General features: G+C 41.1%; 1 protein-coding gene across 5 annotated transcripts in view; it reads left to right on the forward strand.

Annotated features, from left to right (window-relative positions):
• The window catches only part of PHLDB2 (pleckstrin homology like domain family B member 2), a 69,509-nt gene that overhangs the window by 18,770 nt on the left and 34,568 nt on the right, over positions 1-16,171 (forward strand). For all 5 annotated transcript variants that reach the window (XM_021401104.1, XM_021401097.1, XM_021401130.1 and 2 more), the window contains exons 4-6: positions 3,211-3,594; positions 5,635-5,778; positions 6,615-6,752. In XM_021401104.1, the coding sequence (XP_021256779.1) occupies positions 3,211-3,594; positions 5,635-5,778; positions 6,615-6,752 (666 nt within the window). The remainder of the gene's footprint in view (positions 1-3,210; positions 3,595-5,634; positions 5,779-6,614; positions 6,753-16,171) is intronic.

Raw genomic sequence — 16,171 nt, forward strand, 5'->3', positions numbered from 1 at the left:
AACTCTTCCAGGGATGGTGACACCACCACCTCCCTGGGCAGCGTGTGCCAATGCCTCACCACTCCTTCTGAGAAGAAAGTTTTCCTGATGTTCAACCTGAGCTTTCCACAGTTCAGCTTAAGGACATTCCCTCTCATGCTATCACTGTTATCTGAGAGAAGAGGCCAACCTCCACCTCACCACAACCTCTTTTCAGGTAGTTGTAGAGAGCGATGAGGTCTCCCATGAGCCTCCTCTTCTCCAGACTAAACAATCCCAGTTCCCTCAGCCACTCCCCATAAGACTTGTGCTCCAGAACTCTCACAGCTTCACTGCCCTTCTCTAGATGCACTCCAGGGCACTGATGTCTTTCTTTTCGTGATGAGCCCAAAACTGAACACAGCACTCGAGATGCAGCCTCGCGAGAGTTGAGTACAGGGGGACAATCACCTCCCTGCTCCTGCTGGCTGCATTATTTCTGATACAAGCCAGCATGCCACTGGCCTTCTTGGCCACCTGGGCACACTGCTGGCTCGTGTTCAGCTGGCTGTCAGCTAACACCCCCAGATCCTTTTCTTCCATGCAGCTTTCCAGCCACTCTGCCCCAAGCCTGAAAAGATCCACTGAAGATATACAGGGATGTTTTTAGTCTGTTAGAAAGGGCATTTTTTCAGGAAACAGGCTGAAAGAAGACTCAACAGACTGGATTCAACACCCCTCCCTCTCAATTTTAAGCCAAATTTACAGTTTGACATACCTTTTTTCTCTGCTGTGTTCAGTGTCACAATTAAGTTGTCAGGTATTTCTTGCAGAATCATTGCTTGGATTTTCATGGGTTCCTGCTCCTGTGTTTTTCATTGCAGGGGTGCTTTGTTAGCTAGCTGCTTGACTTGGAAGCGTGTTCTGGAACAGCTGAGTGCAGGTGTGCTGGAGCTGGAGGGAGCTGGCCAAAATGAAGTGATGAGAATAGAGTGTATAAAATAACCCCTCGGCTTCCTGTCCGTAAGCCTGTCGGTGCATGTCAAAATAGAAGTGAGAGATAGCGGCATTTCTGTAATGTGTCCAAAAGTTTTTGAAGCCTGGCACAGGTTTTCCTGTGATTTTTGAGTTTTCCTGACCACGTGAGACTTAGGGAAGGAAGAATCCCTCTGTTGGGCTGCTGACAAAAGGACAGGTTTGCATTTGGAGCTTCTTACCTTTGTGCCCGGGTTGGGATGAGCAGCAGCTGTACTTGGAAGCGTGCTGTTTGCTGTGATTGCTGAGAGACTGGCCTGCTGTAACGTGATATATATATCCTTTCGTAGCAGGGAAGGATGGGACTTCGTGTCCCAGTGCCACATTTCCCGTCTATAACCATCGGGGTGATTGTATCGAGGGGCCAGGCCCTGTGCTGTTGCACCAGCAAGAGCAGCATCATAGAATCATAGAATATCCCGCGTTGGAAGGGACCCATAAGGATCATCGAGACCAGCGATCCCAGCCAGCACTTGCACAGCGCTTTAGGAATTGCGTTGTGTGGCCAAGAGACTTGCTGAGAGGGAGGGTAACAGCTTTGGCGGGGTGAGGGAACGGATGGAGGGGCTGGCAGTAGTCATGTGGAGAGAGCGGGGCTTAGTGGAGTCATGTTGGTTGTTGGGGCTTGAAGGACGACTGCAGAAGCTGCTGCACCCATTTGGTGGAAAACCTGAGCTGGCGGTCGCTGCCCAGGCTTGGCGCATTGGACAGCTCAGCCTTGCTGCAACATTGGAAGGGACAAGAAACCTGCTGAGGAGGCCTGGGAGCAGGCTGCCCAAAGGCTCCGGGTTGGGTAGGGCTTTGAATGGGCTTGGGCTCCTTCTGAAGGGTGGAAATGCAGCTCTGCCATTAACGTGAGCAGTGTAGGGGAATATGAGTGGATAGTGCCTGTAACCATGTAATGTGGTGATTATATGAAAAGCGGGGTGTTTGTAAATCGGTGTTAAATTGTCATCAAATTCCAGTGGTTTGCTTCAGGGAGAGTGGAAGCAATGCAGTGCCCTCGGTGCTCTGCTTAGCTCGCGTTCTCTCACTTACTACTGCATGTAGAACGTTACGACCACAAGAATAGCCGCTTTGCAAATATAATGCTGGGTAGAGTTTGGAAACTGAATATATCTGCAGTGCTTTGTGGGGATGGGGGCCGAGGGGTTCGGTGTTTTGGCTTTCTTTCTAAATAAGATTGAAAAAGGGAAAAGGATTTCCTAGAAGTAAAAAATGGGATCATTAGTGCAGGTATTAATGCCAAGCGTGAAGCTTTCACAGTGGTGTTTTGTTGTTTTTTTTTTTTTTCCCCAGCAGAATTTTCCATAGATCTATGGTAAGCAATTTTTTATTTACATTATTTTCTTCTAGCAGTGGGAATGTAAAATAACGTAAAAGCATCACCTCTTGAAAATGAAAAGGTCAAAAACTTTCATCTGAAATAGAAGTTATTGGAGGCTATGCATACAGTAAAATAAAGCAACTTTCTGATGCTTTTATAAAGTATCATAGATATCTAGAAGTATTCCAGGAATTAAATATTTATGGCAACTTGAAACGTGTCAGTTCAAGCTAGTTAATATGAACCCATATGGAGTTTGAGTTAACTGGTAAATAAAAATCCACCCCATTTCTGTATGTTTGACGTATGTTCTATTTTAAATGTGATGCTCCCTGCACAGTGTGCTTCAAAATGTGGACTAATTCTCCGTCAAAAAAGAGAATCAAAGTTAACAGGAAATCCCAAAAAAGTCAGGAATTAGTGAGTTCATGGAAAATCTGTGCGTATTTTGCAGCTTGGTAGGCATATAGCGTAACTGAAAAACAGAATAATTAGTGCTTTATATAGTGAGCTTGCAGGACACGTATACGTACAAATTGGATGTGGTTACAGCAATCAGAATAAACAATATTCATTTCCTTCATTGGAAAGAGAAGTAGGTGTAAGGATGCCCTAACTTAAGTAAATATTCATTTTTGTGAAATGCGCTTTATCTTATTTTATTCCATGTTAGGTTTGATTTGGTTTTCCCCTGTATTAACTTTGATTCTTTGTCCTACACAGCAATTTATTTATGTAGATCTGTTCACAGTCTCTGAGAGTTAAAGGCATACTTGAAATCAGATGACTTGAAATCAGCCACTCTAAAAATAAGCAGTGTATTTTTTTGACTTCATCTTTACTTTAGCTCACATGTGTAGCTTTGTGCTGTTATCTTTTTCCTAAACTAGGAACGGCAGCGGCTGGAGACGATCCTCAATCTGTGTGCAGAATACTCCAAGTCTGACAGTGACCCTGCTGCAACTACAACAGTTGCTGATGTTCAAAAAATTAACAAAGAACTTGAAAAGCTTCAGCTATCAGATGAGGACTCGGTGTTTGAAGACTCGCAGATGAATCTGGAAACAAGGTTTAGAAACCACTTGAAATCGTCTGCAAGTGATTCAGATTTCTCAGAGCCAAGTAACCACAGTCGCAGCACTGCTTCTTTCCTTTCCTCCCGGGGGCTGAGAGCTGACGAGCACTTCACCGAAAACATGAAGCCTCCACCTTTAGCTACCCCTGGCTTCGTGAAGGATTCCACTGAGTCTTCGTACCTAAGCATCACGCCAAAGGTAATGCTGGGTAGGAAGACATAGAACAGTCTGCTTGATGGCATGAAGTCCTCCTCTGGAAGTCAGATTTCACAGCAGAGGTCCCAGCTGGGATGGTTTAGATACAAGAATTCATCTCAGAGCTCGTATAACTTAGCACCCAGCCGCAGATCATTTCATTTTCTGTGAAAGCTGATGGTGCTGGAAGTTTTTTTTTACTGGAGGATGTAGGGTTTGGGAAGACTGTAAGGATTTTCTAGGGGAGAATGATCTGTCTGAACAAGTTAAAGCTACTTAAATAAGCAAGTTTTCAGGAATCCTACTTAGAGCTGTGCTGAGGTAGGGGAGAGAAGGGAAGTGCTACCAAGCTCTCCTAGACTGAGGCTCCCATTTCCTGAAAGAGGAGGATATTTCCTCACTGGTAAACCAGTTGCAGAGGAGGTGAGGAGGAATTGCGTGGGCTGTGTTTGTTGCCCTGTCGGCTGTCCCTGAGCTGGACCTGAGCCACTTGTCACATCAGCTGCTGCCTCTCATGAGGCGTGCGGTGGCAGCCTGCCTCCTGGCACTCAAACGCAGCCCCTACGCTTGCTGAGATGCAGCTTCTTTCCCGTCTGCTTTATCTTGCTGTTCTGTTATTGAAGGGGAGTTGTCCTTTAAAAATGAGCTAACAACGTTCCTAGCAATTTCCTTCAGCTAGAAGACCAGCGGCCTAGTTCAGGGTGGGGAATGGCCTCTCCTCCCTTTTGGGTCAGTGCCTGGGCTCTGCTGTGCCAGATGAGCGGTGCAACTGGTTCTGGGGAGAGATGTTGTGTTAATATCCTAAATAGGTATATCCAGTAATTAGAGTGAAGAGCTCAATGTTAAATGTTAAAAAAACATGATGTTTTTACTTGGTCTTACCAGGTCTTTCCATTTGCAAAAGGTAGTCAGACATTTAATTTACCAGTTACTGTGGTCTTGTCTTTCTTCCCCATTTGTTTCTTCCTGCAGGTCAGAAATCCTATTTTAAATCCTTTTTAGGAAGTTGAAATTGAAGACATCATGTCAGCATTTCCCAAGCAGGATGCCGGACAAAAAGAGGCTTTCCTGCTAGGATTACTAATGCTAATCAAGGAATACCTTTCATTCATTGTAAAGGGTGCTCTGTTAAGCCCTGAGAAAAGCAATAAATGAGCAACTGCATTGATGAAACACAGCTCATTGTTTCAAAATATCGAGATCAGATTTGTCCATGGTGATTTGTCCATGCCTGCTCTCAGAACAGCCATTCAGGAGCTGACCTGAGCTCCTTTAGAAGGTGGCTGTGTAGTCCAGCAGTTAATGCAAAGCTCTGTGCACAGCCCGCTTCTCATTTGGGTTGGAGACAATGAGATGAGCAGCCTTACAAAAGTAATTTGATCGTGAGCCCCTGGGGTCAAGTGAACGTGAAGAATATCTTTGAAACTCAATACTCTTTGATCTAACCTTTGCTGCTCTAATGAGATCACAAGTATTTTTTTAATAATGCTTTTTAATTCTTGACATAGTTGTCTGGTAATTAAAGGGCAACAAAAAGAGCCATGTTAAACATACTGCCTCCTGATGGCCAACCGTGGAAGCCAGGCTGAGCTTTGTCCCATTTTACAGAAGCTACCCATCTTACTGGCTGCTTGCAGAAATGTGCTATTCCACATCTGGATTTTATTACATGAACAGCTGATCTTTGCATAAAAAACTGTCATCTATTTGCTTTATTATTTTTAAGGGAAAAATTGGATTTTTACAAGCTAAATAGCACAGCAGGTAAAGTATTCTCAAGGGTCAGATTTTAATAATTGTATAGTATATTTAGTATGTACTGTTCAGTATAGTATTTAATTCTAGTGCTTGGAAGTAAAGTATCATGTTTGTTTCTCTTGTATACTTTCTAAATTTAGAGGTAGTAATATAGTAGGTATGAAATATGTACCAAGTTCAAAACCAGCATGTAGTACTTATGTAAAATGGTCACAATATTAAAGGGGAAAGGAAACACAGTATTTAACTTCTTTCGGATAAACCTCTTGTAATGTGCAACTGCAGATACCAGAATGCACAAGTGATGATCAAAGAGGACAGGAGCTCACTCGACTGGAGGAGGAGCGCATAGTAATATTAAATAACTTGGAAGAGCTTGAACAGAAGATCAAAGATTTAAATGACCAGATGGATGAATCCTCAAGAGAGGTATGACATACGTTTTGGTTTTAAATGTCTTACTTGTTTTGTATATCTACATAGAGTAGATAGGTTCAGCAAGGACCTAGGGAGCTCACGCATGTATTCTGTGCTTTTTCACTAGAATTAGGTATAGAATCACAGACCTGGTAGCCTCCTACTGTGAAGGTTATTTTTTTCCTAGCAGGAGGATGGTTGTGATGCTCAGATTAGCCTTTCACAACTGTAACCATTATACTCCCAAGTGGAATTAGAACAATGTTCTTGCTGAATGGTCACGCAGATTGATCTAAATACCTTGTGTGACTTGGGTGTTTTATAGTGTATCTCATGTGACCCTTGAAAGAGAAAGGAAGTTAGGTAACTTCCTATTAAACATCCTTGTCTTCATGGTGGCAAAGTTATATGGCCGTCTCTCGGCTTCTGGAATCTCACAGTTGCAGACTTGGCTGATCAGGCATTTGGGCTGTGCTCACTCCAGTTATCAGCAACAGGAAAGAAACAGCTGTTCCAAATGGGTTTCCTACGGAGCCTGGGCACAGATACTTGTTATAGCATCATAGCGGGAGGAAGCATGGAGAAGAGTTAGAAAAGAAAAAAAAAATCTTCAGACTAAAGTTGGTTTGGACTTTATTGTGCAGTATTTTATGTTTCAGTTTTACTTTTTCTCAATTTTGTGATCTCTTTTTAACTTTGTAGATGTAACATTGACTTTTTTTTTTCCTTTTAAAAATGCTTCTCTGTTGTGAATTATCAACAGCTCACTCCCCTATCCCCAGAAAATAATGTGTATCAAGATTTCTTCATAATTTGGACTGCTTCTGAAAAATGTTTTGTGTTCCTAGCTGGATATGGAATGTGCCCTTTTGGATGGGGAACAGAAATCTGAAACAACAGAGCTGCTGAAAGAGAAGGAAATACTGGATCATCTAAACAGAAAAATAGCTGAGCTGGAGAGGAATGTTATTGGTGAAAAGGCAAAGGTAATCAAGTTATCTTAGCTAGCTGTGTGCTCTGTTCCTATTAATCTTCAAAATGCATTTATATGATTAACATATTGGTGGAAACTGCTTTATGAAGAAGTTGCACTAAGTAAATTTATTTGATAAATATGGAATAAAAAATAATTGTTACCAATATCTCCTTCCAACAGTCCTGTTTCCCAAAATATACTTGACAGGCAGAACAAAGTACGCCTAAGTAAGGAAACCTGTCCGACTGAAGATATTTTTGATTAATAAAGAATCTGTAGAGGGCTTGGACTTGGGTTATCTTTTGCTTAAAAAATCAGCATTAATTGAACTGTTCTTCAGCCTTCTGTTGTATGTTATAAATTTTGAGGTTTTTTTTTTTAATTAAACCTTTCCCAACAAAGGAGAGGAATGAAAAAAGGTCCCAATTTCAGAAGATGGTTATATCTAGAGTAGTATACAGTTTGATTCATGAAAACATCTGTAAAATATGTAGTTTTAAAGTTACTATATTGGTTTATTTTGTTTGTTGACTGACAGTACTGTGGAATAATTCTGTCTGAGATTAAGTCAAAGGAATTACTTGGTACTCCTATACAGTCAGATTCTTAATTGCTCTCAAATACACAACTGTTAGCAAAAAGGATAGCACTGTGATATGATTTAAGTACAGAAAGGGAAAAAGGTCGTGAGATAAACCTGTCCCTCCCAACCAGAGGGAGCTCACCTCCTCCAGCACGCTCTCTGCTGGCGATCCAGGCCAGCAGTTCCTTTCTCCACAGGGGATGTGCCACAGCCAATAATATCTCAAGGTCAGGAAGTTTTTCCAGGGCTTTCAGCCAGTAATGGTTCCTTTTTAAATTTCATCCTCTGCCTCATAATTTAAGCCTGTCACTGTAAAGTACTCCAGCTAGTCTCTCCCCTCCTTTCAGCTTTCTAGAACTATCTGAAAGTCTTTTATTTGCTCTTGTTTAGACAAGCCACACACTTTTAGCTTTCTTGCACTTCCCATTTAATTCAACCCTTACAGCATGCATTGTTTTATTTTGAGTTTGGTGTCTGTCGACTCTGTCATGAGCCTGAACATTGATTAGCAGCTGCTCTCATTTAAACCTGCGTTTGAGAATGGTGCTCCCACCTCTTAACTCTGCAAAGTGACAGCATGCATCCAAATCAAGCTTAAATTTTCATGGGCTTTCCTGCCTTGTTCTCATGTAGTCCTCAGTGGTTCTTCAGCTTTCAGCGATGCCTCCGGTCACATCTTAAGCTGTCTGTGGAACATGTTTCATAGTTGTTTTTAGGTTTTTTTCACTAGGAAGAGGAATTTAAACCTGGTAAAAGCAGGTAGGGTGATGCAAGCAGATATAGCAGTATCCTTTCGCAGAACAAGTTTGGTTTCATTGGTAACAAATAATCCGTCCAGGAATTCAGAAGATCTTTTGCCTTTTGTATTTGTTCTCTAGTAGACTCAAAGTTGACAAAACTCATGGAAATTATTTTAAATCCTGTATGTTGTTTACATTTCCATGTAATCAAATATGTAACAGATAACATCTTTGCATTAGTGTGTAACAAGCAGAAGATTACAGTACTAAGTCTAATTTAAAATTTCAGTCCAACTGAATCATGGAAAGCAGCCTAGAGAAGGCAAATTCATTCAAAATATTTTTTTTCCTCAGTATGAAGAATACTGGTCAAGTTAGTTACTTTATCTTAGTAATCTTTTCTCATGTGCTGTTTAAAAAAACAAATGAGAAAAACAAAATAGATGTGAGTGGTTGTACTAGATTTAAAGCCACAGCTCAGTTAATACTGAAAGTATTTTTGAAGAACTAGAAGTGAAAGTGTAAAAAAAATCTTAAGCAAAATACCTGACAGCGTTCTGGAACAATGTGTTGTAAAAAATAGTGTCAGCCAGCGAAATAGCCAGCACTCACCGTGTCAATTAACAAAAGTTCTGGCTGGCTTTAGAAAACAGTATTTTTTAAAGCTTGATTGATGTGTCTGTATGTTTAAGGTTGCAGTCCCTTCAGATCTTGTCCACAGTAGGAAAAATCTTGGCTTTTTAGTAGTACAGGACCAGACTCCACCAGGAAAGTGGTGCTCAGGTGGAAGTGCTAGGTGGTACATTTTGTTTAAATAATTTGGAACTAATGACTTCCTTAACAGAACGAAGGCTCAGTTTTTGGCTGATAATTGCCACCCTTCTGATGTTACTTCCGCACTGTTTCTTGGAACAGCAAGTGCTCCAGTATCTGTACAGTGGCCATAGTTTTTTGTAGTTGCCTTTATGTTTTACCTATAATAATACAGGTGGTTTGGTGTGGGTGGTGTATGCTAGCAAGAAGTTGGGTCCATTCACTCAGACAGTGGTTACATTTTTGTTAGGGTAGGGAACTGACACCCGAATTTGCTGTGGGGTGCCTGCTTGAGGTGAAATAGATAGTTGATTTCATTCTTGAAATGATGCTGGGGCATTAGTGCTGGGCATGATGGCACTTGTTTCTGGAATGACTTGAGTATCTCCTGGAATTTGTCACTTATCTCAGCACCTGTTTGACAGGAAACCCCTGCCTGATTGCATTTCATCCTTACTGATGCACCTGTTTGAAAATCTTGTGAAATTCTTAAAAAGAGAGATCATGATCTACAGCCAAATTATTGGGCCGTGTTATGTACTTGAAATAGAGTATGGGTGGAAGTTTTTGTATTACTTTCTACCTGAGTCTGTGACTATTTTCATGGTTTTTGCACAATTCAGTTAGATAAGAACACAGAGTTTTACCAGCCTTTGCACAGTCTTAAAGCCACAGTTTAAAAGGAAATTTCTAGCCCCTGTGAAAACAGGACAGTGCTTGCTGTGCAGGCACATCAGGTGGAAAACATACTTAAAGACAGAAGGCAAAGCGACTTGTGAGTTCAGTTCCTGCTTGTGCCAGTAAGCTCTTATATGTATAATGTCTTACATGTCTTGTATGTATAATGTCTTTGTGTTCCTGCATCTTTGCAATTGTGTTTATGTTAACATGGCATGTTGCATTTTCATCTTATTGAAGGCCTGTGTTTAGCCCTACCTGAATGCATGGTAGAACTAACAGTGAGAATGAATGAGTCAGTGAAGAAGATGAAGTAATGAATGTCCTGTGGTGAGTTCAAAGCACTGCCCTTGTGCTTGTGAGTATGCTACTACATGTATTGCAAGGAACAAAGCAATTTGTGTAAATTTACCTAGATTTTAGAAAGAAGAGCTATGAGCAGTTCCATTTTGCAAAGATGACGACAGAGCCTTTCAACACCACTACAGGAATTAGCATAGCTCTGGCTGTGGTGTGGCTGTGCAAGATGCAAGTGCTGGGAGTTCTCACTTCTCCTGGCTGGGACAGGTGCTTCCAGTGCTGGGGAGTAGGCATGGCCTACACCTTCTGCTGTCTGGGCTCTCCGCTGTGTTGGAAATCCTGTTAGTGTATGGATGGATATTCAGCCTTTCTTCTACAGTCATACTTCTTGAGCATACCTTTCTTCTTTCTTCCACAGAAGATGATGACCAACTATGTATTTGAATAGTAGCATCTAGGCTATTAGTTACAGGCTCCAGTTACACAGGAGCAATCCTGATAAGTCACTACTAACACAATTTGACGTGCATAGCTTGAAGCTCTCCGGGAAAGAGCTTTGCTACAGATATTGACAAGGTTTTTGAGCCCTGCCTGCTTTGGAGAGAACGGAAATGGACAGTCCTCAGAAACAGATAGGCCTGTCAACCAGTCTCTTTTAGTCCCTTCCATCAAACCCCAGCCCCTTGTAATGTCATGTTACTGTACTGTAGATGTACAATAATGATTCTGTTGTTCCCAGTTCAATAGCAGAGTGGAATCAAGGTGCCATTCCCAGTCACGGTTTCCTTGTGCTGTCTCTTTGGCTCATGAGACTTTCTTCAGAATTGGTATTTGTCTACAAGGAAGTTGGAGAAAATTTTATTTACCTGATACGATGTTATGCAGATTGCAAAGTACTTTTTTTCCCCTTTACAGTGCTTCCTTAGTCCTAATTACGTTTTAAATGTGCAGTCTACCATATGTGGAGAAGATTACTTAGTGATTTGCCATGCCTGATATCTCAAAGTAAGAGCATGAAAATAACAACATAGCTGTCAGAAGAAGGAATGGATTAATGAATAAACAGGGATAAGTGAAAATGACTAATGAATTCAGCAGAAGTGCAGTGGGAGGTAATTGTAGTTAAATGGGAGTTTTGGCAGCGAGTTTCAAAACAATTATCTAGGTTTAGACTGCGTTTTAGGAGAGGGAGGTTATTCCTTTGCTTCCTGAAGACCCTTGCCTTATGTCATGGTGGAAGTGCATACTCTGGAACTTCTTTATCGCACAAGGTTTCCTTTCCCTTTTCAAGAGAAGAAATCAGGAGCAGCTGGCAATGGGTAACTAATCTTCATTTGGAATACATGAGATTTTGTCTGCATGCTTTTGTGAAAATATTTTTTAGTGATTAGCAGAATATCCCAGACATGCCAAAACATTTGAAGCTCAGCCTCTTTGCTGAACTTGTGCTGTAAAGATGAATGGAGCCGAGGAAATAACAGCTCCCTGATAATTCATATGAAGGGAGACACCTTCAAAGATACTGTTGATCTGTCATGAATCCTTTTTCTTCTGGATTCAAAATTCTTGCTTTTGTTTTTCATCATTATGACTCTCACAAATGTGGACACTGTGGCATAGCTTTTTAGATCCTTCCTGGTCAGATTCTGGTTCAACTAGATGTAAGCAATGTTTTTAAACAGTTGAGTTATCTTCTCTACAACATTATTAACCTCCTTAAGTCAAAATATACAATCAAGTATGCTGAGGAATACTTGTATCCTCTGGATATCAACATAAAGAAACCCTGTAGAGAAGACACTAATAAGGAAAAAGACAATTGCAAGAATTAAGGAGAAAAGTCTCAACTCCCAAACTTCAAAAACAGTCATGAGGGGAATCCTCTTATTGCTGCCCATATACTGAAAACTGTACAGAATTTCAGTTTTCCCACTTGATTTTTTTTCCTTCTGATTTGGGTGATTGTTTTAATCCTCATCTATGTTCATAAAGTAAATAATGCATTAGGATCAGGTGTTTTCTTTTGCCTCTAAATCGCTTTAATAAGACAACACATTGCAATGCTCAGAGGATAAGTTTAGGAGTTCAGAAAAACTTTGAGTTATCTTGGGATCAAATTAATGTGCATAACTGTTGTGACTACTTACAGCAGAGGAATGGCTTACTCTGGTGCAAAATGCTTTTAAACATTAGCTTTATGTTTGCATGTGAAATGAAACCACTGAGATCTCATACAGATTTCATCACTGTCTGTTATGATGCTTGTAATAAGTGAGTTACTTGTTGTACAGTAAATATAACTATTGTGAAATACCTTCATCCATCATATGCTCCTTTTCATAGGCCTGGCATACATTTTTTTTTGGTCTTTTAATGGCTTCTTTCATGAAACTCATGGAGTTTGATTTAGAGACCAAATCATGACAGGCTTTTTCTTTCTAAAGAGGCCAAAGAGTACAGAGAAGAGTTGTCTGAAAATAAAGAGGAGCGTGTGCATGTTTACAGGAGAATCTGCTTAATTTCAACAGTATTTTTTTTAATGAGAGATATGTGTGGTCTGATATTTTATTTTTTTTTAATCCAGCCATTGTGCTGGAAATGCAGTTTGCAGGAGTACAGATTTAAGAATTTCTCCAACATTTGCTCCTTTCAGCACATATAATGTTTCCTAGGCTGCTGCTTGTTAGGGAGTAGACTATTTTCTTAATTCCCAGCAGGATTTAGACCAGTTTTATGAGTGAGTTGATAATGTTAAATTTTCTTGGTTCTTCCCGAAAACTTGTTACTGAATTGACAAACTTTGTAACGTGACACTACTTCTAATCGTAAAGGAATTATTTCTGGAGTCTGTTCTCCTCCTCCACTTCCAGCATTTGCAGTCCTTCTGTTTTCTGTAGACTTGGGGGAAGCAGGGTGGAATGTTCTTTTGGAGTGCAAAAGAAGGAAATTTGAGTAGAGGTGAGAACATGGAGAGGAAATGGAGATGCTGTTCAGAACAAACAGCTGCATATGTTTCTACTTACTCTGAGAAACCAGTGAGAGCTGTGAGACTAGCCTGTTCCGTACTGAGAGACAGAGCATGCATGTGTGAAGCGTGGTGTGGGTAATGAGACCTTGCTACCTTATAACATGATGAGTTGCAGGTGAGTTGGAATGAGGATGGTCCTGGAGTGCTTTAGACAGAAAATTTAAACTAGAAGAGCCTGCTGATTGGAAGGGAATTTCTTTGCAGTTTCTCTCAGGTTGAAGAATGACCCCTATTCACCCAGCCATACCGTCCATTTTGTAGTGAGCTAGTAGCAGTGTTGATCAGACATAAGGCATCCTTAACTGCAGGAGATAATGCATAAGTGATTAATCTTTCTTTTCCTTCTTTTGTTCCCGTTCTTATAGAGGCTATGATTGTCTTTAATTTAATCTCCTCCCAGATAACTAGTGATAGATCAAGAGGTGATGGCCTTAAGTTGCACCAAGGGAGGTTCTGGTTGGATATTAGGAAACATTTATTCTCAGAAAGAGTGGTGAGGCACTGGCACAGGGTGCCCAGGGAAGTGGTGGAGTCACCATCACTGGGGGTGTTCAAGAACTGTGTAGATGTGGCAGTGAGGACTGTGAGTTAGTAGGCATGGTGGCGATAGGTTGGCAGTTGGACCAGATGGTCTTAGTGGTCTTTTCCAGCCTTAATGGTTCTATGATTCTATGGTTATCTGTGAAATGTTTTATGTGTGCTGAATATATATGTTCTTTGTTCTCTCTATTTTGCCTGTAGAATCAGTTCTACCAGATCTGAATTCCCTTTTGTGACTTGTGTCGCCTCTATGTTCATAACGTGGGTGCTTTGCTGCCATCTTGTCTGCTTTTAGTGGATGACACCGTTACAACTCACTTCTTTCTGCTGCTGTCCTTCATGGTATTCAGATACCCTTCAAAAGTGCTCCAAGCTGTGCCCCAGCATCATCAAAACGCCAGTCACTCCTGTTGCTTGTCTTGGCTGATCCCATGTTCACCTAACCTGTAACTGGAGGCAGCACATAGCACAGGCTGGTAACCAGCTAAGGCCAAGTGCTGTACTTTACTGAGCTCTATTTCTCTTATGTAGAAAGAGGGTGGCAACAATTCAGACTATGGACAGAGCTGCTTTGGAATGGGCACTGAGGATGAGAGGTAGTTGTCTGCAAAAAAATGTTTAATGAGCACAAGTCTGTGTGGTTAAGGTGAGGATGTGCAACTTAAGCATGTGGGCTCTATTCACAGCTGTGCCCTGGCTGGTCTTGAGTGCACAGCACCCAGTGAGCTGCCTCAGCTGGGTCCTGCACTTAGCTTGCAATCCTTGATCTTTTTCTCTCTAAAGGAGCTCACCTGGATCTATTTATAAAAGAGACGGATGAAAAAAAATTCTGATTATTCATTTATTTATTAAACTACTTCTGTGAATTAAATTATCTTTACCAATGCAAAATTAGAGATGTTGATGAACTGAACTCCACAGCTGCAAAACGTGTATTGCCTCTCTCTGCTGAAAGTGATATTTCCTGTAAGACTGCACAATTTGGAGGGAGACAGTTTGGTGGGATGTGAGCACTTCCTATGCTATAAATAGAACAAATGAGTATCGCTTTCAATCTCAAAGGAGTACATTCCTAATTTCTTGAGGAAGTAATTGTATCTCAGTGCATGATTCTCAGTGAGTTTTATTCTTGCTGATGATGTCTTTTCACAGACAAAGTTTGACTTGGTTGTTAACAAGTGAGTGTGCTTGTTGCAGCACATAGACATGTAGGGAGCTATTAATAGCTTCAGAGGAACGGTACTGTATGGAAGGTCACAGAAGTCCTTGCAGCTTTAAATTTGTCTCCATCTTCCCCTTTATACTTGCCTAGCAATGTGGCAGACTGTAGGTTGAACAGCAAGGTTTGTGAGGAGGGGAACTGCTGATTTATTCAAGATTCCTTCTGTGCTGGAGTAAGGATGATTCAGCAAATGGGATTTCTTACAGACAGAGGTCTGGAGGTGACATCTCAAGAGTTGCGTGCTTTTCCCTCATTGTGCCCCTTGCTCATTTCATCCTCTGTGTTTCTGAGCCCTGCTTATGCTACTGCAAGACAGAAGCTAGTAAAGGAAGTGCAGGTAATTGAATATGCTGGCTCAGTTGCTCACTTGTACAAGCTTAAGAACAAATACCAACCAACTGTTGTGTTCAGCACTTTGTTCATCTAATTATATGTGCTGAGAAACTGCATGTGTAAATGGAAAGAGCAGAGCTGGCAATTTGGTTCACATTGAGATTGAATGAGAATGTTTCTTCCTGTTATTTTTAAATACTAGGGAAAAGAAATCCCAGCCAATGATCCCACTCAGATTTAGAGGTGTGACTGTAAAGAAAGCAGGAAGCTGTTGTGAACTTGTTGTTGTGCCTCCACTGTGTGTGAGAGTTTGACAGCTTCGTCAACAAAGACAAGATTTTGGGGAAGGACCGTTTCACAGTTTGAAGTGGCAAGTTCTACATACAAAAATAATTTTCTATGGCGCGTGTCGTAAGGGTGCTGCAAAGCTGATCATATTGCACCCGCTGAGCCGTGTGTTATACTTTAAATAATGGTTGGGACTGAAAGAGGACGAATGAGTGGATGCTGTGGCAGAATTGAACTGTTCTTGGAGCATCAGAAGAAGCAGCTGGAATGTTTGGGCTGACACTGATCTGTAGATTATTGAGGAGAATTGGAAAGACCATCTGAGGAGAGACGCATAGCTACAGAACAAAAAGTAGATAAAAGGAGCTGTAGCAGTGTGACTCTAGGAGGTAGCAGAAAGTGGTCTCCAGAGACTTATTTGATACCTTCCATTTTTCTGGCATATCAGGCAATCTGTTTATTGGTTCAATCTATTTATTGGTTCCTGAATCTGAGTCCATAGACAAATAATCTACAGGGTGACTTGATCTGCAGCCAGTCTTGAGAGTAGTGATGCACAAAAAAATAAGTAGCCTTCGATTGAGGGTTGAAAGAGTAGAGGCTTTTGATGGTAATAAGCACTATGTTGGGTGCTGCTGCTCTAGTGGAACAAGAAGAAAGCTGAGCTAGTTACAGGAGAGGCAGAGCGTCGCCTTTGATTCCAGAGAACGGTTACAGTTCCTGTATCCTGAAGCAAATTAATTTATTTGTAAAATCATTTGGTGTTTCTGTTGCAACAGGATTTCCTGTCCCAGAGTTATTTCTTTATAAAGCTCTGTCTCATTCTGTGTGTTCACTGCTTGCTAAAGGTCCTTATCTGTCCAGAAGGACGTAAACGTGTGATTCATTTTCTTGGGAAAATCCA

The sequence above is a fragment of the Numida meleagris genome, chromosome 1, assembly GCF_002078875.1.
Source record: "Numida meleagris isolate 19003 breed g44 Domestic line chromosome 1, NumMel1.0, whole genome shotgun sequence".
Lineage (NCBI taxonomy): Eukaryota > Metazoa > Chordata > Aves > Galliformes > Numididae > Numida > Numida meleagris.